At 45.9% G+C, this 26,690-nt stretch overlaps 1 protein-coding gene across 1 annotated transcript in view; it reads left to right on the top strand.

Moving 5' to 3' along the window:
- Positions 1–26,690, top strand: part of LOC139255129 (receptor tyrosine-protein kinase erbB-4-like) — a 1,872,364-nt gene that overhangs the window by 1,369,579 nt on the left and 476,095 nt on the right. The window contains exons 22-24 of the mRNA XM_070873872.1: positions 4,369–4,444; positions 4,618–4,764; positions 8,799–8,896. Coding sequence (XP_070729973.1) covers positions 4,369–4,444; positions 4,618–4,764; positions 8,799–8,896 — 321 coding nt within the window. The remainder of the gene's footprint in view (positions 1–4,368; positions 4,445–4,617; positions 4,765–8,798; positions 8,897–26,690) is intronic.

Below are 26,690 nucleotides of genomic sequence, written 5' to 3' on the forward strand. Positions count from 1 at the left end.
GCAATGAACCGAAAATCCCAAAGAGTCTGCAAAGGGATATAGATAGACTAAGGGAATGGGCAGTAAGGTGGCAGGTGGAGTATAATGTAGGGAAATGTGAGGTTATTCACTTTGGTAGGAAGAATAGAAAAACAGAATATTTTTTAAATGATGAGAAACTTTTAAATGTTGGTGTTCAGAGAGATTGGGTGCCCTTGTGCAAGAAACACAGAAAGCTCGCATAGAGGTACAGAAAGCAATAAGGAAGGCAAATGGTTTGTTGTCCTTTATTGCAAGGGGGTTGGAGTACAAGAGTAAGGAAGTCTTGCTGCAATTATACAGGGCCTTGGTGAGACCCCACCTGGAGTAATGTGCACAATTGTGTTCTCCTTATCTAAGGAAGGATATACTTGCCCTTGAAGCGGTGCAACGAAGGTTCACTATATTGATTCCTGGGATGAGAGGGCTGTCTTATGATGAGAGATTGTGTACAATGGGTCTATACTCTCTGGAGTTCAGAAGAATAAGGGATGAACTCAGTGAAACATACAAGATTCTCAAGGGGATTGACAGGATAGATGCTGAGAGGTTGTTTCCCCTGGCTGTAGTGTCTAGAACTAGGGGGCACAGTCTCAGGATAAGGGGTAGGCCATTTAAGACTGAGATGAGGAGGAATTTCTTCACTCAGAGGGTTGCGAATCTTTGGAATTCTCTGCCCCAGAGGGCTGTGGATGCTGAGCCTCTGAATATATTCAAGACTGAGATAGATAGATTTTTGGACTCTGGGAGAATCAAGGGATATGGAGATTGGGCGGGAAAGTGGAGTTGAGGTCGATGATCAGCCATGATCTTATTGAACAGCAGAGCAGGCTCTAGGGGCCATACGGCCTACTCCTGCTCCTATTTATTATGTTCTTATGTTCTTATGCTCTTTTAAAAATTCAGTGCCAGGCATGTCCCAAAGACAACAGTTAATTTATTTGTGTGGTGCTGGTTGAAAAGAGATGGAACATATGAACTGAGTAAAATGGCTGGCACTGAATTTATAAGAACTGAAGAAATAGGTCCAGGGGCAGGTCATTCAGCCCCTCGAATCTATTCCACCATTCAATTAGATCATGGCTGATCTGTATCTCAACTCTATCCGCCTTGGTTCCATATCCCTTCCCTAACAAAAATCTATACTCTCAGTTTTGAATTATTGGATAGGATACCCTGAGAGCTCCTTGCTTTCCTTTTTTCAAATTAACATCCAGCTGAACCATTAAATCAGACTTCAGCTTGACTCCTGATCCAGAGTAAGGCACAGCACTCCTTCAAGTACAAGCATTGGATTGTCAGCCTGGATTGTGTGTCCTGCAGTTGGGTTTGAAACCACAACCTTCTGTACCAACTGAGCCCAAGCTGCCACCTCTGATCTAACTCAGCCATGTCAGCTGAATTCTAAAATCCTCCCAATTCTCAGGCTTGCTGCTCTTTTTGGCAACATTATAAGCTTCTTCTTTTGATCTAAGACAATCTTTAACTTCTCTTGTTAGCTACGGTTGGACCACTTTTCCTATGGGGTTTTTGTGCCTTAAAGGAATGTCTATTTGTTGAACGTTCTCATCCTCAACCATGAATGTATATTTATTGTAAATTATGTATTAATTATTTAAATGCTAGCCATTGTTTATCTACCATCATATCTTTTAATATAGTTTCCCACCGTAGGCAACTAGGCCCATACAGTAGAGCCCGATCTCCAGTAATCTTGGACCCCCCCTTGCCACTGGACCAAGACCTTGCTCTGCTAAGCCTGTGTGGTAGCTGGTGTGCAACGACCACCCCACGTTAAAAGAATTCACACACAGGCATCTTCCACCCCTTCAAAATGAAGTTCGGGACCTGGAACGACAGGACTCTCATGGACAACCCCAACAGTGACAGACCGGAATGCCGCATCGCTATCGTTGCCCGGGAACTCAGATGCTTCGACGTTGACATTGCCACCCTGAGCGAGACCCAGCGGGCAGGGGAAGGCCAGCTCAAAGCAAGAACGAGCTGGTCAGCCACCTCAGAGACTTCCCCTGTGGGATAAGCGAACGTGTCATGACTCTCCGGTTCGCAGGCAGCGGAAGGAGCGTGCGGCCTACCAGACTCCCCACCCACCCTTTCCTTCAATGACTGTCTGTCCCACCTGTGACAGAGACTGTAATTCCCGTATTGGACTGTACAGTCACCTGATAACTCACTTTTAAAGTGGAAGCAAGTCTTCCTCGATTTCGAGGGACTGCCTATGATGATGATGATGATGATGACCTCAGCCATCCACAGCTTACCCACACTTCTGTCACCTGTAGGCTTAGCTATTCCAGCACCCTCCTGGCTGAACTCCCATCCTCCACTTTCCGTAACCTCCCAACCCAGCTGCTCATAACCTGCCTCACACTAAGTCCCACACGCCATCACCCATGGTCTGAATGACCTACACTGGATCCCTGTCTCCCATCGTAAATTTTTTATTTGGTCTTTAGGTGTGGGAAATCTTTGCAAGGCTGCATGGATTGCTTATCCCCAAATGCCCATGTAGTGTGACTGGAATCATTTCTAGGCCAGGCAAGGGAGGAGTGGCAGACTGCCTCCCCCAAAGGATAGCAGTGTGCCAGCACCCTTCATGGTTATTGAACCATGTCAGCCAATTTGTGCACAGCAAGATCCCACAACACCAAATGGATAACAACCAGACCATCTGTTTTTTAGTGCTGTTAGTTAAAAGATAAATATTGGCCAGGACACCAGGGATAACTTCCTTGCTCTTCTTCAAAGTAGTGCCATGGTGCAGTGCTCCCTCAGTGCTGCACTGGGAGTGTCAGTGTAGATTTTGTGCTTAAGTCTTGGTAGTGGAACTTGAACCCACAACCTTCTGACCCAGAGGTGAGAGTGCTACCCACTGAGCCACGGCTGGCATTATGGCTGTAAGCCATTTGTTTTCTATCATGCGTTCATAATTCATCCCCAATTCTCCATTAGATGTCTGCCTTGTAACCACTCCAACATATTCATGATGCTTCATTGAAACAGATGCCATCCCAGTTGATGAAGAGGCAACGCTGGCACAGTTTCAAACTGTAGTTAATGCTCGACACCCTGCAAACAGCACTATCAATTTAAAACCCATGTTCCAAGGTGAACCTGCCTTGAGTTCAAGAGTTAAAAACCTGACCCCTGGGCACTGCAGGAAGAGAGCCAGCTCATAACTCCCCAAATTCACGGCACAGCTGGAATTCCTGGCAGCAGCACACTGGCCCATGGAAGATCCAGGAGTCGGACTACGGGAATATTCCTACAGTGGGAAAGCGGTGGAGGCTTTTAATCTGGGACGCGCTGTCAGACATTCCTCTGGCTCACTGGCAGGATCCAAGTACGTTGAACAGGACGTTTCTAGATATTCAGGAAATCATGAAATGCATCTTCTGTTCTTCCCTGGCTTCATTTACTAAATAAATAGTCAAAATAAGAAGCTGTTCCTTTCTTACATTGAGGTCTCTGCTATAATGAACGGCCCAGAAAATATTAAGTGAGTTGTTGGGAGAGGCCTTCCCGTCACCCCACCCCCTGACAGCTCAGTGCGTTTAACCAGCCAGTCACCGTGCCCTACAGATTGGGAACACTTGAACTGAGTTAACAGGTTAAAGAATCATAGAATTGTACAGCTCCAAAGGAGGCCATTCAGCCCATCGATTCTGTACCAGCTCTTTCAAAGAGCCATCCAGTTAGTCCCATTCCCCCGCTCTTTCCCGTATCCCTGCAATTTTTTTTCCTTCAATTATTTATCCAATTCTCTTTAGAAGGCTACTATTGAATCTGTATCCACTACCCTATCAGGCCTTGCATTTTAAATCCTAACCACTCTTTGGGTAAAAATGTTTTTCCTGATGCTGCCTCTGGTTCTTTTGCCAATCAGCTTAAATCTGATCTCTGTGTGGGAGCTACAGATGATCTCCTGAGGGATAGGAAAAATCAAGCTGGGTTCCTGCTCTAGACCCCTATTGTACTGACTTCACTCCTTGCCGGAAAGTGCTGTTGTATAGTTGAATGATGATGTAAGAACAGGATTGAAGTCAGCTGTAATAGCTCTGTGAGTGAATAGCTGGCTGCCACTCACTCTCACAGCTTATCCATCAAAACTGGCATTTGGACCAAGGTATCAGAAGGCAACCTGTACTCGCATCACAAGGAACGAGTCAGGAGGGGAATGGAAGGGAGAAAAAAAATAGATGCAGTAACTTTTGAATACAGATGGGATAAATGTCGTAATGAAGTTTAACACCAAATAATTGTCTGCATATTACTCGCATAAGAACAGTTGTGAACATTCCACTAATACTCTTCACCATGCTCCTGCAGATGCCGATTAAGTGGATGGCTTTGGAATGCATTCACTACCGGAAGTTCACCCATCAAAGTGACGTGTGGAGCTATGGTAGGTCCTCGACTGTGAACACCGCATGCTTGCAGCAGGAGATTGCAGTGTGTCCAATGGGGCACAGCACGTCTGTGTAATGTTCAGATTCCCCTTGATGTTTCTCAATCTGTTCTGTGGTCCAGGCAGAAAGTGGGTGATGTATAGATTTTATTTTTATTTATTTCCTACAGGTGTCACTATCTGGGAGCTGATGACATTTGGCGGGAAACCGTACGACGGGATCCCAGCCCGTGAAATACCGGACATTTTGGAAAAAGGAGAGCGCCTTTCGCAACCTCCGATCTGTACCATTGATGTCTACATGGTGATGGTGAAATGTAAGTGGCCCTCATTACTTCAGCAGGGTGATTCTTTGAATAGTGCTCAGGCACAGATCTTACTAGAGCTGAATAGAGCAGAATGACAAAAGGTTCATTTGAAGTACAAAGTCTCCCAGAGATTGAAAGGTCCATTTTTGTACAGGGGTGAAAGCAGTGGATGGTCACACAGCGGAGGTAGTCGTCAACATTTACTCCTCTATTTTTGAAATCCAGAGGATTTAAAGTCTTTTAGTTTATAGTTTAAAGTCTTATAGTTTAAACTCTTGTTTCATAGCCAGTAGTCTGCGTAGAGCAACAAACACACCATTGTAGCAAGGTTTCCTTCTCTTCCTCTCTTTGCACAAAGATGACAGGCTGTCATACTACAACCTCACAAAATAATCCTCACCTCCACTTTCTATACACTTGTGTGCACATCCCCCAATGCACAAGTCTGAATGATGTGAAGTCATTGCTCTCCAGTTGAAAGGGTTATTGTTTGCTGTTCAACACCCTAACCTATGAAATTCTCTTCCAAAAATACTCTCTGCCTTTCTCTGCCTTCAAAGCCTTCCCTCCAAAAATACGCTTTTAGTGTCCCTTCAATTTTCTTTCTGGTCTCCTCCCAAAAACTCCTTCACCTGCTGCTTGGTGTTCAACTGTCCAAGCACCTTCACTGCCCCCGCCGCAGCCAACCTCATGCTTGTAAAACTATCTGAGATATTCAATGACATGAGGTCATGTTGCTGACATGTTTTTACTGGGTTCATTGACAGAATTGTATGCGCAATGATGTCACTGATCATGCCTCCTTTTTAATTATTAAAATTTAAACCCGTCAGGGAGGAAACTTCAGTGGACTGAAATTTTATACTGTACGACACTGATGCCAAGTCTTTCCTAAACTGACATCCAGTTTCCAGCCAAGGATATTGGATAATAAGGAACGTCAGTGGGAATCTTAGAATGATACAGCACAGAGGGAGGCTATTCAGCCCATCGTGCTTGTGCCACTCCCCTGCTCTTTCCCCGTAGCGCTGCAAATTTTTGTTCTTCGAGTATTTATCCATACCTCTTTTGAAAGTTACTATTTAATTTGCTTCTACCACCCTTTCAGGTAATGCCATTCAGATCATAACAACTCGCTGTGTCAAGAAATTCTCCTCATTTTACCCCTGGATTTTTTGCCAATTATCTTAAATCTATGTCCTCTGGTTACCGATCCTTGTGTCAGTAGAAGCAGAATCCAGACATATATCTCCCCTACCCCCGCCCCGTCCTTGCAATGGACACTGATACTAATTGTCACAACCCGACTGAGTACAGGTGGGTCAATCCATACTGGGAAGGTTCTGGTCAGTATGGCTCAGTACCTCGTCGTATAAATGGAACTAACAATCACCACTTCAACCAATCTTGGTTTCAGAAGGCTATTAACTGTAGGCAAATCAGAATCTGTTAGTATTCAGCGAATGAATCCTTTATATAACAATCTCATCAATGGAGCCACAATGAGCCATGTTATTCTCAGAAGCCTCTACTCTTCATTCTGCAGAGTTCTAATTTTCTTGAAGTTTATCATAGTCTTTGCCATTTCCTTTTAATATTCGGCCTTTACTTTTCCTGAAATGAAGATTCCATTTTAATACCTTTTCATCAGTATGGTTCAGTTCAACACTTCATATGGATGTCAGCATTCAGGCAAAATATTATAATTTAAATTATATCTTTTATAATTGAAAGCTCCATTGTGCCCTGCAGCCTTTGCAGAATTATTTATTTTCACCATCTAGTCAAGGAGCTGCCTGCTTGAGTAATGTTCTGTTTTACCCTGCTGATAGGAAGATATTCCAGTTTCTTCACAAGACATGATGAATAAAAGATGGTACTTTCGGTAATCAAGGGCGTTGACTGCAGCTTTACTTACAAACTGATCCACCCACCGTGTGTTCACACCCCCCGCCTGTGTGTTCACAACCCCCTCTGTGTTCACACCCCCCCACCGTGTGTTCACAGCCCCCGTGTGTTCACACCCCCCCACCGTGTGTTCACACCCCCCCACCGTGTGTTCACAGCCCCCGTGTGTTCACACCACCCCCCCTGTGTTCACACCCCCCCACCGTGTGTTCACACCCCCCCACCGTGTGTTCACAGCCCCCGTGTGTTCACACCACCCCCCCTGTGTTCACACCCCCCCGCCTGTGTTCATACACCCCCCGCCGCGTGTTCACACCACCCCCCCTGTGTTCACACCCCCCCGCCTGTGTTCATACACCCCCCGCCGTGTGTTCACAGCCCCCGTGTGTTCACAGCCCTCCCCTGTGTTCATACACCCCCCCCGTGTGCTCACCCCCCCCATGTGTTCACCCACCCTCTGTGTTCACATCCCCCCCCCGTGTTCACACCCCCCCTACCGTGTGTTCACGCTGACCCCCCCATGTTTTCACACCGACCCCTCCCCACCCCGTGTGTTCACATCGACCCCCCCCCCACCCCGTGTGTTCACACCGACCCCCCGCACCCCGTGTGTTCACACCGACCCCCCCCTACCCCGTGTGTTCACACCGACCACCTCCGCCCCCCGCCACCATGTCTTCACACCGACCCCCCCCCACCCCGTGTGTTCACATCGACCCCCCCCCCACCCCGTGTGTTCACACCGACCCCCCCCTACCCCGTGTGTTCACACCGACCACCTCCGCCCCCCCCACCATGTCTTCACACCGACCCCCCCCCACCCCGTGTGTTCACATCGACCCCCCCCCCACCCCGTGTGTTCACACCGACCCCCCCCTACCCCGTGTGTTCACACCGACCACCTCCGCCCCCCCCACCATGTCTTCACACCGACCACCCCCACCCCATGTGTTCACACCGACCCCCCCCACCCCGTGTGTTCACACCGACCACCTCCGCCCCCCCCACCATGTCTTCACACCGACCCCCCCACCCCGTGTGTTCACACCGACCACCTCCGCCCCCCCCACCATGTCTTCACACCGACCACCCCCACCCCGTGTGTTCACACCGACCCCCCCCACCCCGTGTGTTCACACCGACCACCTCCGCCCCCCCCACCATGTCTTCACACCGACCACCCCCACCCCGTGTGTTCACACCGACCCCCCCACCCCGTGTGTTCACACCGACCACCTCCGCCCCCCCCACCATGTCTTCACACCGACCACCCCCACCCCGTGTGTTCACACCGACCCCCCCCACCCCGTGTGTTCACACCGACCACCTCCGCCCCCCCCACCATGTCTTCACACCGACCCCCCCACCCCGTGTGTTCACACCGACCACCTCCGCCCCCCCCACCATGTCTTCACACCGACCACCCCCACCCCGTGTGTTCACACCGACCCCCCCCACCCCGTGTGTTCACACCGACCACCTCCGCCCCCCCCACCATGTCTTCACACCGACCACCCCCACCCCGTGTGTTCACACCGACCCCCCCCACCCCGTGTGTTCACACCGACCACCTCCGCCCCCCCCACCATGTCTTCACACCGACCCCCCCACCCCGTGTGTTCACACCGACCACCTCCGCCCCCCCCACCATGTCTTCACACCGACCACCCCCACCCCGTGTGTTCACACCGACCCCCCCACCCCGTGTGTTCACACCGACCACCTCCGCCCCCCCCACCATGTCTTCACACCGACCACCCCCACCCCGTGTGTTCACACCGACCCCCCCACCCCGTGTGTTCACACCGACCACCTCCGCCCCCCCCACCATGTCTTCACACCGACCACCCCCACCCCGTGTGTTCACACCGACCACCCCCCCCCCCCCCCCCCCCGTGTGTTTACACCGACGCAGCGTATATATGATGCTGTGTACTGAAGACATTGTAACATTTTATTTTTACATTTTATTTTGTCTTGGTCTTTGTGATGCTTAATTGCTTTCAATTTGTGAAACATTGTCAATTGATTGTGTGTGTTTGAATTTATTACGGCATGTTTTAAATTTGTTACGGATTAGCATGCGTGGTGCGCACTTTTCTATAATTCACTTTCTTCCTTGCTCCCTGCCCTAGGCTGGATGATTGATGCCGACAGCAGGCCCAAGTTCAAGGAATTGGCAGCTGAATTTTCTCGAATGGCTCGAGATCCACAGAGGTACTTGGTAATTCAGGTCAGTCTAATTTGATTTCAGCTTTTCACTCAGAATTATTGTATGATTTAAATACTGGACAAAAAAAATCCTTCAGTTCCTCCATGTTAAACGGCAAATTGCACTTGTTTGTGATTCCTGAGTTTCTTCTCTTTATAGAGCTGGCACTGTCGGCTTGGAAATTCAGGGCAGTTCATTGGGGCCCAGAGTGAGACTGGGCCAGCTCCAGCCCAGCCGCCTGCCCTTCCAGTAGAAGTGACACAGCCATTCAGCCCCTCCAGCCTGTTCCGCCATTCAATTACATCTGTATCTTAAATCCATGTACCCACCTTGGTTCCATATCACGTAATACCCTTACCTAACAAAAATCAATCTCAGTTGAGATATTTTCAATTGACCCCCAGCCTAAGCAGCTTTTTGGGGGGGAGAGTTCCAGATTTGCACTGTCCATTATGTGAAGAAGTGCTTCCTGACATCACCCCTGAACAGCCTAGCTCTAATTTTAAGATGAATCCCCCTTATTCTGAACTCTCTCACAGAGGAAATAGTTTATCTCAACCTACCCTATCAAATCCTTTAATCACCTTAAACACCACAACTGGATCCTTGCTTAATCTTCTATATTGAAGGGAATACAAGCTTGGTCATCCTAGAACCCCCCCGTTTCTCCTTCTCAAATATTGAAACCCTCCAGTGTTTGTGACCCCTGCACCTATTTTAACTCAGGACAGGTTTTGGTGTGTGGCGGGTTGACCCGGCTACTCCAGAAATGAGGCTCGAACTATTTCAACTCCTCACTTAGAATCTGCCTGGCAACAGCAAGGTAGGAGGCGACATTTATCGTCTCGCAGGGTGGAGTCTCCTGTTCAGGCTGGGGGGTGGGGTGAAGAGTCCGTTGCAAGGGGAGGCCTAAGCTTTCCTCGTGTGGCCTGGAGGAACACTCCCGCTTCTCCTGTCCAAACAAGGAAAGTGAAACAACGTACCTGTTTCGGGCCTCTTCTTAGCCCCAGCTCCTCCTCCTTGCTGTCTTCATCTGGCAGGAAGACTCCAGCGAGTTTTCCCGCAGATGTCATTCAATTAAAATTTCAGTCAGGTCCCAATGATGCCATCAACACTCAACATGTATATGTAACAAAGGGCCTTCGCTGGCATTCGGCGTCTGCTCAGTGAAGGGTTAAAATTCAGAACCGTGAGCTTCCGGCAAGTAAGTAAACTCGGCACTTTCAACTGCCCACTTGAGCGGTTTCCACCAGGTGGGTACAGTTAAAATGCCCCCACCTCCCCACCACCATGTCTCTGGGCATTTGTACTTGAAGTGAAGAAGACACTAAGCGTTGTGCTGAGTTTTGCAGCCGAGAAGTCTTGGCTTAGCACTCCTGGGCTTCTGACGTATCAGCAGCAGCGAGAAAAGAAACAACAACAACTTGTATTTATATAGCGTCTTTACCTTACCAAGACGCTTCACAGGAGCATTATGAGACAAAACATTTGACACCGAGAAATAATAAGGAGAAATTAGGGCAGCTGACAAGAGGTAGGTTTTAAGGAGGAAAGAGAAGTAGAGCAGTGGAGAGGTTTAGGCAGGAAATTCCAGAGCTTGGGGCCTAGGCAACAGAAGGCATGGCCACCAATGGTTGAGTGATTATAATCAGGGATGCTCAAGAGGGCAGAATTAGAGGAGCGCAGACATCTCAGGGGTTGTGGACTGGAGGAGATTACAGAGATAACGAGGGGCAAGGACATGGAGGGATTTGAAAACAAGGATGAGAATTTTGAAATCGACGCGTTGGTTAACCGGAAGCCAGTGTAGGTCAGCGAGCAAAGGGGTGATGGGTGAGCGGAACTTGGTGTGAGTTAGGACACGGGCAGCCAAGTTTTGGATCACCTCTAGTTTACGTAGGGTAGAATATGGGAGGCCAGCCAGGAGTATGTTGAAATAGTCAAGTCTAGAGGTAACAAAGGCATGGATGAAGGCTTCAGCAGTGGATGAGCTGAGGCAAGGGCAGAGATGGGCGATGTTACGGAGGTGAAAATAGGTGGTCTTAGTTATGCTGTAGATATGTGGTTGATGCACAATGATAATTCACGTGAATATTTCGATACTTCGCGGCACAAACAATACTTGGTGAGTTTCACGGTGCCACACAATCACTGGTTTACACCTGCAACAGTTCATTCGCACAGGAAGAGTCTACAATTCTCATTGTGCAAATCTGATGGGTAAAGCTTGCATTCAAATTGCACTTTTCTTGACCTCAGAATATCCCAAAATGCTTTACAGCCAATTAAGTACTTTTGAAGTGGAGACACTATTGCAATGTAGGAAACACAGCAGCCAGTTTTTCAAATTAATTCCATGAGATTCTTCACATCTACCCGAAAGACGGCACCTTCAACAGTGCAGCACGCCCTCAGCACTAGTTTACGTAGGGTAGAATATGGGAGGCCAGCCAGGAGTATGTTGAAATAGGCAGCGTCAGCATAGATTTTGTGCGCAAGTCACTGGAGTGAGACTTGAACCCACAGCCTTGTGACTCAGAGGCGAGACTGAGCCGTGACTGACACCTGTCCTCTGGCTTGCAGGCCATACACAAGCCATGTCCCTGCCTATGACCTTAATGATGTAATTTTATAGGGGTGAGAGAGTTGGCTTCTCTGTCTCTTCACCTGCCTGCATAGCACATTTTGGCTTAAGGGTTGTATTTTTCAGGAAGGAGGAGATAAGTATGCATGAAATGAGCACTTATTTGGTGCTGGTGTTTTAATCAGCAGTCTATCACTAGGAGCCTTCCTGTAGCTGACCTGAATGTAAAGACCTTGCGATTTGAGGTGGTGTCTACTGTATATGATCCATGTCTCTGAGCCACACAGGATGGCGGGTATCAGTACAGCCCTGTGGACCATGAGCTTGATGGCAGATTTGAGGGCCTGATCTTCGAACACTCTCTTCCTCAGGTGGCCGAGTAGGCACCTCAAATCGCTGGAGAAATACCACCAACAATATCTCCGCAAGATCCTGCAAATCCCCTGGAAGGACAGACGCACCAACGTTAGCGTCCTCGATCAGGCCAACATCCCCAGCATTGAAGCACTGACTACCCACCACCAGCTCCGTTGGGCGGGCTGCATTGTTCACATGCCTGACACAAAGCAAGCGCTCTACTCGGAACTCCGACACGGCAAGCGAGCCCCAGGTGGGCAGACGAAACGTTTCAAGGACACCCTCAAAGCCTCCTTGATAAAATGCAACATCCTCACCGACACCTGGGAATCCCTGGAGAAAGATCGCCCTAAGTGGAGGAAGAGCATCTGGGAGGGCACTGAGCACCTCGAGTCTCGTCGCCGAGAGCATGAGGAAAACAAGCGCAGACAGCGGAAGATGCGTGCGGCAAACCAATCCCACCCACCCTTTCCTTCAATGACTGTCTGTCCCACCTGTGACAGAGACTGCAATTCCCGTATTGGATTGTTCAGTCACCGAAGAACTTATTCTTAGAGTGGAAGCAGGTCTTCCTCGATTTCGAGGGACTGCCTATGATAATGAAAGGCCTTGCCCACAGATCGTTTGTAACGCTGTCTGAGAACTGGATAAGCGCACTTGAATTGTCAGCTATACATGTGCGTAATTATACTCAGTTTACGCCTATTCCCTGCTACCTCATTCTACAGCCTTCTTTTGATTGTGCTGTGCAAATTTGCAAGCTGAGCAATGTTCCTATTGGCCACTCAGTTGTATGTAACTTTGAGCATACTTTCTTGTATCTGAGCTTCTAGGAAGTGCACAAAGTACAGTTGTGTATCGCTGTGAATGCGTAAAAGAGGTTTCAAGGCCATTAACAGCATTGTCTGTGTGCTTCACCCCTCTGTGGTCTCTGCCTTTCTCTTGCACATCCCCGATTTCCTGCACCCCACCATTGGTGGCTGTGCCTTCAGCTATCCAAACTCTGGAACTTCCTCGTTAAACCTCTCCACCTGTTCACCTCACCACCTCACTCTCCTCCTTTAAGACGCTCCTTAAAATCTGTCTCTCTCTGTCCTAATAATCCCTATGTGGCTCAGTGTCAGATTTTGTCTGATAATACTCCTGTAAAGCGCCTTGGGACGTGTTACTACGTTAAAGATGCTATATAAGTGCAAGTTGTTGTTGCTAAACGGATTTCCCCTCTCCCCCCCTCCATGTAACTAGTAATGATCCAGGAGCGCCCCCCCCCCCCCCACCCATTGGCACAATGGCTAAGTGCAGGACCTGGTCTGATATTGAGTTGTGCAGACCAGGAGGGTCTCATGTTTGATCCTTACTCTGTGCTGAGTGAGCAGCCATTGGTACTCTGTAATTGGCCTCAGCACCCCTGGGCCAGGAAGAAGAAAAGAGGAAGGTAATCTGGGGGGGTCGGGGGGGGGGGGGTCCTGCTCCTGATCACTATTTAGTTTCGCCAGGACAGGACTGGGCTCAGCTCAGATACCTACCTCCGGCCCACCCACACGATTCAATAGCCCGTCGACACTCACTGTCTGAACAACACATGTGAAAAGGCGTCCCTTGGATGAAATGCTGGATTGCTGTGGAACGAAACCCCACTCGCCATTGTCTGATGAGGAGGGAAGAAAATTGGATGGGGCCTGTTTATCCATTAATAATACACTATTCACTTTAGTCACTGTCATATATGGAATCTTGAATGACATGTCGCAAGACAACTGGCTCTTAAAATAATAGCAGACTCCTCGTCCTGTGCAGATTGTAAACCGTGCAGTCTGTACAACATTGGCGACGAAAGATAAAATAATCAGATAAGCTGAAATTTCTGTTGGTGGATGATTCAGCCAACTGACAGAGTAACTTTGAGAGCTTCTCTGTTTTGATTAACAGCTAAAAATCCAAGGTAAATTACAAGCACACTTAGCTGAACTGCCAGAGTCCAGATGGCCGCACTTATGGGAATAATAGGGCGCTTGGGGGAGTTTCAATGCCACCGTGAAAGTTTCGGAGCATATGTGGAGCGCGAGAAATGTTTTGCATTGCAAATAGTGTCATCGAAGTCTCCAATGATGAAAACCATAACCGGGTGGCGTTGGAAAGACAATGGGCGATTTTCTTAACTGAAGCAGGGCCCGAGATATATGAAACCCTGAAAAATGTGCTTGTGCCTGTCAAGTCAAAGGACACATCACTTAAGCAGATTCTAACTAAGTCAGAACAGCATTACTGTCCTGAGTCCCTGGAAATTGCTGAAAGTTATTGTTTCGGAATACGAGATCAGTTAACAGACGAAAGTATCAGTGAGTACATTGTAGCATTCTATTCACTGTAATTTCGGAAACATTCAGGACCGAGCATTGCGTGACCGCTTTGTTTGTGGGATGAAAAATGATGCAATCAGAAGAAAGTTATTGGCAACTCCTAATTTAACTTTTGATGTAGCTTGTCAGATAGCTTTGTCAATTGATATGGCCGACCAATATTCCCGAGAATTTAGTACCATTTACTGAGGTAAATTGCCTGCAGGTTAAAAGTAAAAGGCAGTTGGGCCCCAAGGTCTCAGAAACTGGCAATGGTAGCAGAGCATTGAAGCCATGCTATCGGTGCCTGGGACAACAAATTGCTCAAAGTTGTCCATATGTGAAGGCAGAGTGTTTCTTCTGCAGGAAAACTTGCGAAGGCATGCCGACTGAAGGGTAAACCAACTTTCAAAGCTCTAAGTAGAAATCTCCAGAGACTACATAGCATGGAAGATAAAAAAAACAGGACAAGGAGGTTTTAGAGCATGAGGGTAACTAACAACGATTCGAAAAGTATTACGTAGATGTTGCAGGAACCAAGATACCCATGGAAATCGAAACTGGTGCATCCATGAGTGAAGTACCGGAATCGCTATACCTCGACAAATTGAGTGATTTCCCATTGGAGAAATCCAAGATAGAGCTGTGAGACTACTCTGGAGAGAACAGTCCAGTGGTAGGTCGTAATGAGTTTAAGAATAGAAGGATAGAGAGGATGAACACGTGGCTGGAAAGTTGGTGTAGGAGGAAGGGCTTTAAATTCTTGAGGCATTGGACCATTTCTGGGGGAGATGGGACCTGTACAAACCAGACGGGTTGCACCTCAACAGCGCCAGGACCAATATCCTCGCGGGGGAGTTTTGCTAGTGCTGTTGGGGAGAGTTTAAACTAGCTTTGCAGGGGAATGGGAACCTGAGAACAAATTCAAAAGGGAAGGAAGCAAAGCAGAAATTGGATAGCAAGAATCTAGAAAGCGAATCTGTAAGACAGAGGAAACAAGGCTTAGTAAGTAGTAAACAAGGAGGTCTTCTTGCTAAATGGTATATACTTTAATGTAAGGAGTATAACGAATAAGGCGGAAGAGCTAAGAGCACAAGTAGACTCTTGGGAGTATGACATTATAGCCATTACAGAAACATGACTGAAAGAGGGGCAGGTTTGTCTGATCAATATTCCTGACTATAGGATTTTTAGAGGAGATAGAGGGGGGGGGGGTCGGGAGGGCGGGGGGGGGGGTCGGGAGGGGGGGGGGTCGGGAGGGTGTCACGGTACTGATTAAAGAAACTATTACAGCGGTGAGGAGGGATGATATGTTAGAGGGACCATTAACTGAGGTCATATTGAAAATAAAAGGGAGATCACACTGCTGGGCATGTATTATAGACCCCCAAACAGCGGGAGGGAGATAGAGGAGCAAATATGTAGGCAAATTGTTGTGAAGTCCAAAAACCATAGGGTAGTAATAGTTGGGGATTTTAACTATCCAAATATTGATTGGGACAAATTTAGTGTGAAGGGTATAGAGGTTGTGGAATTCTTGAAATGCATTCAAGAGAACTTTTTTAGTCAGTATGTAGCAAGCCCAACATGCGAGGGGGTGGTCTTGGATTTAATTTTGGGGAATGAAGCTGGGCAGGTTGAAGGGGTATTAGTAGAACAGCACTTGGGTGCCAGTGACCATAATTCAGTCAGATTCAAGTTGGTTATGGATAAGGACAAGGATAGGCCTGGAATAAAAGTTCCACATTGGGGAAAAGCTAATTTTGCTAAGTTAAGGAGTAATTTGGCCACAGTGGACTGGAAACAGCTACTTGAGGGTAAATCAATGTCGGAACAGTGGGAGGCATTCAAGGAGGAGATCCGGAAGGCTCAGGCCAAACATGTGCCCTAAAGAAAAAGTTTAGGAATAAGAATTGTAGAGCCCTCTGGATGTTTAGGGACTTACAGGATGATTAAGAAAAAAAGGGACGCTTATGTCATATACCAACGGCTAAATACTGTAGAATCTTTAGAGGAATCTAGAAAGTTAAGAGGCAAAATTAAAAAGTATATTAGGAATGCTAAGAGAGAGCGCGAGAAATTCTTGGCTAGTAAAATTAAGGAAAACCCTAAGATGTTCTATAAATATATTAAGAGTAAGAGGGTAACTAAAGAATGGGTAGGGTCTATTAGAGACCATGAGAGTAATGTTTGTGTGGAGACAGAAGATATTGGTAAGGTTCTTAACGAATACTTTGCATCTGTTTTCATAAAGGAAAGGGGCAATGCAGATACTGCTATCGAGGCGGAGTGTGATATTCTGGATGAAATAAATATAGTGAGAGAGGAAGTATTAAGGGGTTTAGCAGCTTTGATAAGTCCCCAGGCCCAGATGAAATGCATCCCGGGCTGTTGAGCGAAGTAAAAGAGGAAATAGAAGAGGCCTTGACCATCATTTTCCAGTCCTCTTTGGATCTGGGCATGGTGCCGGAGGATTGGAGGACTGCTAATGTAGTACCCTTGTTTAAGAAGGGAGCAAGGGATAGGCTGAGTAATTACAGGCCTGTCAGCCTAACCTCAGTGGTGGAAAAATTATGGAAAAAATCCTGAAAGACAAGATAAATCTAAATTTGGAAAGGCAAGGATTAATTAGGGACAGTCAGCATGGATTTGTTAAGGGAAGATCGTGTTTGACTAACCTGATTGAATATTTTGAGGAGGTAACCAAGAGGGTCGATGAGGGTAGTGCATACGATGTAGTATATATGGACTTTAGCAAAGCTTTTGATAAGATCCACATGGTAGACTGGTCATGAAGGTTAAAGCCCATGAGATCCAGGGCAAAGTGGCAAGTTGTATCCAAAATTGGCTTGGAGGTAGGAAGCAAAGGGTAATGATTGATGGATGTTTTTGTGACTGGAAGGATATTTCCAGTGGGGTTCCGCAGGGCTCAGTACTGGGTCCCTTGCTTTTTGTGGTATATATCAATGATTTAGATTTGCATATAGGGAATATGATTAAGAAGTTTGCAGACGACACTAAAATTGGCTGTGTGGTTGAAAATAAAGAGGAAAGTCATGGGCTGCAGGAGGGTACCAATCTACTGGTCAGGTGGGCAGAGCAGTGGCAAATGGAATTTAATTCGGAGAAGTGTGAGGTAATGCACTTTGGGAGGGCTAATAAAGAAAGGTTATACACATTAAGCAGTAGGCCACTTAATAGTGTAGATGAACAAAGGGACCTTGGAGTGCTTGTCCATAGATCCCTGAAAGTAGCAGCCTAGGTGGATAAGGTGGTTAAGAAGGCATACGGAATGCTTGCCTTTATTGGCCGAGGCATAAGAGCAGGGAGATTATGCTTAAATTGTATAATACTTTGGAGGCCACAGCTGGAGTACTGCATGCAGTTCTGGTCGCTGTATTATAGGAAAGATGTGATTGCACTAGAGAGGGTGCAGAGGAGATTTACTAGGATGCTTCCTGGAATGGAGAATCTGAGCTATGAGGACAGATTGGGTAGGCTGGGTTTGTTCTCATTGGAACAGAAGAGGTTGAGAGGAGACCTCATTGAGGTGTACAAAATATTGAGGGGCCTGGACATAGTGGATAGCGAGAGCCTATTTCCATTGGTGGAGGGATCTATTACGAGGGGGCATAATTTTAAGGTGATTGGTGGAAGGTTTAAAGGGGATTTGAGGGAGGGCTTCTTTACGTAGACGGTTGTGGGGATCTGGAACTCACTGCCTGGAAGAGTGGTGGATGCAGAAACCCTCACCACTTTTAAGAGATGGTTGGATGGGCACTTAAAGTGCGTAACCTGCAAGGTTACGGACCTAGAGCTGGTAATTGGGATTAGATTGGATAACCTTTTGTTGGATGGCGCAGATACAATCGTAAGTACTGCAGGGAATAGAATACGGCCAGGGTGATCTTCTGGACTAGTTTTGATCGCCTGGATGGGTCAGAAAGGAATTTTACCAAATTTTTTCTTCCTAAATTGGCCTGGGTTTTTATTCTGGTTTTTGCTTCCCCCAGGAGATCACATGGCTCCGGTTGGTGTGGAGTGTAGAAGGGGTGTCGCAGTTGTGTGAGGCGGGCTGGGTACTCTTTGCCTTTCCGTCATTGTTCATAGGTTTATATGTAACCTGTAGGGCTGATGACCAAGGACCGTGTGGTTCTTTGTCGGCTGGCATGGACATGATGGGCCGAAATGGCCTGATACTGCACTGTAAATTTCTATGTTTCTATGTATCACCGTACCGGTGAAATACAAGTACCAATTTCAGAGCTTGTCTCTTTTAGTTGTGGCAGGAGATAAACCTGCCTTACTGGGAAAAAATTGGTTGGGATCACTGACGCTGGATTGGAGTGAGATTTTTCATGTTGAAACGAGATTTGCTTCGAAGGATGATGTCATCAAGAAGTATCCGAAGGCATTCTGTGAAACAGGCAGTCCGATCCAAGTATTCAAGGCGAGTGTCAGGGTACAGAAGGACGCTAGACCAGTTTACTGCAAGCCATGTCCTGTACCATATGCACTCACGGAGAAAGTTGAGCAAGAACCCAAAAGGCTAGAGTCTGAGAACATTATTTGTAAGATCGATCAATGTACTTGGGCTACACCCATTGTTGTTGTACCTAAGTCCAATGGTAAGGTAAGGTTGTGTGGTGATTATAAACTAACCGTAAACCAGGTTCCAGAGAGTAATCTCCTCAATACATTGCCAAATGTAGAAAGTTTGTTCACAACACTGACAGGTGGTCAGATCTTCTCAAAGTTGGATCTTACGAATGTCTACTTACAACTTGAACTAGATGGGGAGTCCAAATCATGTTTGACTATAAATACTCATCTCGGCCTATATCAATTTAATAGGCTACCACCCCTGCTATATTCCAAGGGGTGATGAATGAGATTTTGTAAGGTTTTGAAGGGGTAGTATGTTATTTAGATGATATACTAATTTCATTACCAAACAGGCAAATTCACAATAACATATTGAATGAAGTCCTCAAATGTCTAGAGAAGCACAGAGTACGAGTGACTGCTCACAAGTGTGTTATTTCAAAATGTAGTGAAGTACTTAAGATACAGAGTAGACAAAGATGGTTTACATCCAACCAAGGGAAAGCTGGGTGCAATCAGAGATGCACCCACTCCCAAGAATGTCACTGAACTTCGATCATTTTTGGATCTTTCGAACTATTATGAAAAGTTCCTACCAAATTTGGTTACAGTGTTACATCCACTGAATGAACTATTGAAAAAACAGGTCCATTGGAAGTGGTCAAAAGAATGCGACACAGCATTCAAGGAGTGTAAAAGCCAATTGGTAGAAAGTAACATGTTAGTTCACTATGACATATCTAAGGAGATTAAGCTAGCATGTGACGCCTCTCCGTATAGAGTTGGGGCAGTGATCTCTCATGTACTACATAGTGGGGAGGAGAGACCAATTGCTTTTGCTTCACGCACTCTCAGTGCCAGTGAACGTAATTATGCGCAAATTGAAAGGGAAGCTTTGGCATTAATTTTTGGGGTCAAGAAGTTCCACAAATACTTGTATGTTCATAAGTTTACCATCATTATGGACCATAAGTCACTGATAGTAATCCTCCATCCAAAGACCCCAGTTCCAACATTAGCTGCAACTCGAATGTAGAGATGGGCTTTGATTTTGTCAGCATGTACATATGATATTGAATACAGACAATCAGCTGATCACAGTAATGCAGATGTTATGTCTAGATTGCCTTCCCCATCACAAGTTACACCCGATAGTGAAGAAGTGTTCTATTTTTCATACATTGATGAACTGCCAGTCACAACTGAAGAGATTGGTAGAGCAACCAAGCATGACCCAGTTATGTCAAAGGTGTATGATTACATCGCAATTGGCTGGCCAAACCAGGTAACAGACAAAGATATTCATCCATTCTTCATTTGTAGGAATGAATTATCAATCGATAAAGATTGTATCATGTGGGCTGCAAGAGTGGTTATACCAAATAAATTCAGGTCCAAATTATTAGGATATCTTCATGACCAACACCTGGGAATGTGCTTGACCAAGAGTTTTGCACGCAGTGGTGGCCAGGTCTAGATAAAGATATAGAGTACATCGTCAGTCAGTATACAACATGTCAATCGATAAGCAAGTATCAATACAGCCATGGAAATGGCCTCCCAGGGTGTGGCAATGATTACATATCAATTTTGCTGAGCTAGAAGGACAACAATTGTTCATTGTGATTGATAGCCATTCGAGATGGGTCGAGATGTTTCCGATGCGGAAAATAACAACAAGTAAAACAGTAGACATTTTGCGAAGGTTATTTTCTTCATTTAGCCTCCTCAGAGAAATTGTTTCTGATAATGGATCACAATTTTGTTCAGAAGAATTTGCACAGTTCACGAGCAAAAATGGTGTGAAGCATACCAAGGTTACACCGTACCACCCTGCGGTGCAGCAGAGCGCACTGTACAAATTGTAAAACGTGCCCTCATCAAACAGATGTTGGATCTAAATCCAAAGAAGCGACAGTTGGACCACAAATTGGCTAATTTTCTAATTACGGATCGTAAAACTCCTCATACAACTACTGGTAGAATACCAGCAGAGTTGTTTCTCAAACGACATCCACGAACCAGATTCTCGATATTAAAATCAAACTTGGCACAGTCTGTAGAAGAGAAACAATTAAGACAGAAAGAGAATCATGATAGAGATAGAGTAAAAGAGAGAAGTGTGAAATTGAATCAGAAGGTGAGAGTGAAGAGCCATCACCATAAATGGTTAAAGTGGTTACCACGAAGAGTGGTGAAGATATGTGGTCCTCGCAAATATTTGGTCAAGATGTTTGATCATGGACAGGTTAGGTTTGTTCACATTGATCATATTTTACCCACAGACGTGGAAGGAGTTGAAGGTTGGAATGATTCGATTATTTCTGACTTATCAGATCGTTTTGTTACAAGTACCAGTGGCATATCCTACATCAAATGTACTAGAAACACGTCCAAGAGACAGTCAAAATTTAAGTCTGAGTCCGAGTCAGGCAGACAAACAGTCTGAAGTTGTAGAGAGTTGAAATGTAAATCAAGGGCATCCCTTGGAGGAAAACTTTCCTCAGGATCAGCCTAGAATGAGTCTAAATTTGACACTATATTTGGCAGGTTCTGTTCAAGAGTGAAGGTATCCTCTTTGAAACAGAAAACAAGTGGTTAAGCTTGATTTGTAAATATGTCAAAATAAGTCCATATCTTTTGTTATGTATAACCATGCAAGTTATGTATGATGATTGTTTGTTATAATTACTTTTTCATTAAGGAGGGAGAAGTGTAATATATATAGCTCCGCCCAGTGGACTACTGTGGCATTGAGCCATTGCTGTTTACAATAATAAAGAAGGAGTCACCTGACTGGCTTTCTGAAGTTATCAGCCATCTAAGAGCCTGTGTGTTTGTGAGGTTGTACTGAAAACATAACACACACTGTGCTCATCGTCCATAATACCAGCCTGCCTTTTCAGACAGGCCAGGGAAGGTTGGTCTATAAGGGAACAGGTGCATGAATGAAAGGAAGCCGTGTTTCAAACAGGAACAGCCTCAGCAGTTTGCTCAGTTACACGCTACCCTAGTGCTGACGCTGGCAAAACTAACGAGCAATCTCAAGAGTAATCGAAGCAATTTGCAAGCAAGAGTCCTAGGCATTCTTGTCCACTTGGCAAGACTTCATAAAATTGATTATCTTGCTTACTAAATTAAAGTTTTTTAATCTTGTGCCAGTCTGCACACCCCTCCCTCCCCGCCGCCCTCTCATCACTCCGCTGGGAGGGCATGAGCCGTCCATCCAGAGACAGTGCTATTCCCGAGCCAGCTGGTGCGCGGGATCCTGGGTGGGGGTGGGAGCGATTGACCTGCTCTCCAGTCTTTGCTCACTGCCCCCTCGTCATAAAAAAGAAAGTGCTTGCATTTATATAGCGCTTTTCATGACCTCAGGATGTTTCAAAATCCTTTACAGCCAATGAAGTACTTTTTTAACGTGGCAGCCAATTTGCACACAGCAAGCTCCTACAAGCGGCAATGTGATAATGACCAGATAATCTATTTTAGTGATGTTGGTTGAAAGATAAAAATTGGCCAGAATATTTTACGTCCATGTGAGAGAGCAGATGGGGCCTCGGTTTAATGTCTCATTCAAAATACAACACAGTGCAGCAATCCCTGAACTCAGCCTAGGTTTTGTGCACTTTCCGCTGAGTTACGCACAAAATAAGTTAGGCACAGCAATTGAGCAGCTTGCTCATCAGAAATTGCCCTCAAAGGAACTTTAACCCCTTGGAGGTGAGTTGAAGTTTAAACGATTGATCAGCTAGTTTCTTGAGAAACCAGGCTGTTCCAGTCCAAACCTGGATGATAGGAAACTTCTATCTGAAATTGTGTCACCTTTACCAAAAATTGGACTCTCAGCTGTGGGAAGGTGCCCACTGTATTACAATGGAACACCATTGACAAGGCCACTGGTTTATGGTGCCTGAGTAAGTCAAACCCCTGGATTTTTACCAGTGGTTTGGGGACCAGATTCTAGAATTCTATCTATTTTCTAAATTTAAAAAAATGCAAATTAGTGACCGTAACTGTTGACAATTAGGGAAATAAAACCCTCCCACAACAAGAGTGATTATTTTTAAAACAATTAGTTCCCTTCCAATACTTTTTCTTCCCATTACCTCCTGAAGACAGAGGCTCATGCTGAGGTGTGGTGCCCATCAGGAGTCTGCCAATATCTTGCCCAGGTGCCCATTATTCACATGTGAGTCTGAATTATGAGTATCAGTGGGCTATTCCACATTGGCTGCATCACAATTTCCCCCTAGGATATCCACATATGTGCTTCCCAGCAAGGGGTCCCTGGATTTCACACCTTGGCTGCTATATTCCCTCCGAACCCTACGGGCGCTGAGGCCAATTGTAGTGACCTTGGCACCGCACTGATCAAACCCAAGACCTTCCCAAGTCTGTACGTCACAGTTCCATCCTAGAGACTTACAAACTGAGCCATTGTTCTGATTAAAGCATTGGATGATGTTTCTGAACAGCAGGAACAACTTTTTCTTTCATATGGTAGCAGCAAAGCAAATCAAATGTCACTATCTAAGTCAGATTCCAGGCTAAAGCTTCCAGTGCAACAGCGTGGATATCTTGTAGGCTGCCTGTGAATTTTCTCTGAGGGCAGTGCTCAATGATATGTTCTAGGATCTGATTAGAGATCGATAGATTTTTGAATATTAAGGGAATCAAGGGATATGGGGATCGTGCAGGAAAGTGGAGTTCAGGTCGCAGATCAGCCATGATCTTATTGAATGGCAGAGCAAACTCGAAGGGCCGAATGGCCTAATCCTGCTCCTATTTCTTATCTTCTTATTCAGAGCTCCACAGTCGCATGATGGGGATGCTTTAATCTTCCATCTATGGAGAAGGAGGCAGTATCTACCAGGATCAGTTCTGAGGCGATTGATGGTTGTCCACTGTTTGCAAGGAAGGTTTGATCCTTCAGGTTGTACTGTGGGGTCCTCTATAAGGAATCCATTCTGTATGTTGCAGTTCTTCCAAGCATTTCGCCATCGGTCATCAAGGCTGAGGGGGAATTGCTGAAGGGCTTTGACGTCCGGCAGGGACTGTTCAATGGCTTGTCATGTGGCAATACACGAGGTTGTGATATATGTGCATTTAAAAATTTGTTGCTACCATCGACCATGTTGTGATTGCAATAACACTGGCGGCATTTGTAAGAAGCAAATAGCAAAAGCACCAATAAGGAACCTTCTCTTCCCAACCAATAAAAGATGAGTGGGTGCAGTCGCTGAAACAGGCGCAATTGCGCTCTCTTTTTTTTCTCAAGTTTTCACTCAAACACATTTGCATATCCCCTTATGTAAAATCTGCCATGTACCAGCACAATCAGGCTAAAACATTTTTTTTTAAATACCCCCCTTGATTTATTTAAAAGTGGTAACTTGGTAAAGATTGATTAATACAGCTAACCATAAGGGGTCGAAATTGCCCTGCGCTCCGATTGAGGGCGGTAGCTTTCTGGGGTAGGGATTTTTAGCGCCCATCACAGATGTCCTGCTCCCGCTGAGGAACTACCCCTACCGCCCCTCAAAGCAAGTGGAGTGCAATTTCTCGTGCTCCACTTCCTTTAGGGGCGGTAACCGGGGAGCTACTGGGACGCTGAAGGAAGCACTATGTGCATGCTCCGCGTAGTGCTGACATGCTTCAATGTCCCTCCCCTTCACTGAAAGGGGAGGGCCGCTGTGCAGTATGCACTCTGATGCCTCCACTGGGCGGGGTAGTGTGCGACTGGGATGGCAGCCTGGCACCCAAAACGGAGTGCCAGGCTGCATGATGGTGGCCCAGACCACATTCGGGCTGCCATCGTTGAGATACCGGCCCGGGACGCTAGCGCCCTCCCCTTTAATGAGCGTTCCAAAAGCAGATGTTGGCCAGCTTCATGACCCGCGGGGAAATTTTCCCCACGGGGTAAGGGGTCGACGCAGTGCGGTTAAGGGTCATCGCCCATGGCGATGACATCATGACAACTCCTTTGCAAACTCCCGGGCAATTTCCTGGGAGGCGGTAGCACCTCCCTCTCCCCGGCGAATAGTCTCCTCTATCCCGTTAGCGTCACCTGGAGGCACTAACAGGGCTATAAAAAGGGGCAATTTCGCCCCTCCACGCATTTTTAATCACAGTGTCTAGTCCACCATCTCTGAGTGACCTGATTTGAAATGACTGAAAATGACTTAAAAAAAATATGCAGAACCATTTGCTAGTTATATTAGGGTATAGCAGTTGGTTTCTTAGTCAATTAGGAACAAATTATATTCAAAATAAAGTTAGTGTTCTTGCACCCAAAAGCTTAATATTTAGAGCATCTTCGAGGGTCGACAAACGAGTGCAATTAGCATAACTTGCATGGTGATCAATTCGGTGTGGGGGCGAGGCCAGTTTTGTGGGCGGAGCCAGCTTCTAGCGCAGTGATTTTTAACCAGCATAAAAGATCGCAGAAACTCAAGTTTCATTGAATGTAATTTGCACTTAAAATTCCGCAATCTTTTGCGCGTATTATGGCGATTTCAGGCGAATTGTGTCAATAAAAACAGCGCAATCAAGTGGAAACTACAGGCCAAGATATCCACTGATTTTAACACTTAAGCATGAATACATTTTGACAGCCCAATTGCTGTGACAGCTTAGCTGAGTTGTTAGCACCTTTGGGTCAGAAGGGTGTGGTTCTGAGCCCCAATCTTTTGGATGAGACATTTAACCGAGGCCCCGTCTGCTCTCTCAAGTGAATGTAAAAGATCTCGTGGCATATTTTGAAGACGAGCAGGGGAGTTATCCCCGGTGTCCTGGCCAATATTTATCCCTCAATCAACATAACAAAAACAGATTATCTGGTCATTATCACATTGTTGTTTGTGGGAGCTTTCTGTGCGCAAATTGGCTGTTGCGTTTCCTACATTAGAACAGTGACTACACTCTAAAAATACTTCATTGGCTGTAAAGCACTTTGAGACATCCAGTGAAAGGCGCTATATAAATCCAAGTCTTTCTATCTTATTCTTGGATTGTGTTGAGGTGTTGTCCTTCTGGTCAAGATGTTAATCCAAAGTCTGATCTGTCTGTTCAGTTGGATATTTAAAGTGGCCATGGTGCTACTCAGGAACTCTCCTGGGGCCTTGACCAACATTGGCCCCTCAACCATTACCACCAATAGATTATGGCTGCTTGTGAAATCTTCCTGTGCAGAAGGAACTGTTGCATTTAACAACATAACAACACTGACTACACCTCAAAATAATGCATTGTATGTGAAGTGTTTTGGGAAGTGATAAGGTGCATTAGGTAAATGCAAGTTCTTTCTATCCACAAAATGACCCTTAGTAATCGCACTTCAAAATGCCAATGTGTCCCAAAACCAGTGCTAATCCAACATGAAATAATCTAAAGGCATATCAAAAAGGCCAATTGTATGTATATCTATTGTATACGCAGAAGACTCAGACAACTGATGGTCTCCAGAAAAGAGACCGTGCCTGGTCAGGTTAAATGAGTTAATTGATGAACTCTGTGCCTAGTAGTAGGTTATTGCTAATAACCATAGGTTTTTGATATGCATCCTATATAACCTTGGATCCTTTGTGCGTTTGAAATTCCATTTTTCATATCGGAGTGACTCCTGCCAACGAACCGAAAGCTCCGCAGAAGCATTCTGCGCATAACTGGTAGGTCCCAAATTTAAAAAATAACGTTCACAACAGACGGAGGATTTGAGAAGTGCTGAAGCACATCACTAATAAAGTTTCATTAATGTTACTAGGTTGGGTTAATGATGTTACTAGATTGGGTTAATATTATTGGTGCTCTATTCAGTTTAAGAACCGCTGTCTCGAACAACAAACAACAACTTTTAAAAATAAACTCACAGTTCGAATTTTATTTAAAATTAATGGTTCTAACAGAATTCTCTAAATCCACATCTTTATTC

Source organism: Pristiophorus japonicus, chromosome 3, assembly GCF_044704955.1.
Source record: "Pristiophorus japonicus isolate sPriJap1 chromosome 3, sPriJap1.hap1, whole genome shotgun sequence".
NCBI classification, from domain to species: Eukaryota; Metazoa; Chordata; class Chondrichthyes; family Pristiophoridae; genus Pristiophorus; species Pristiophorus japonicus.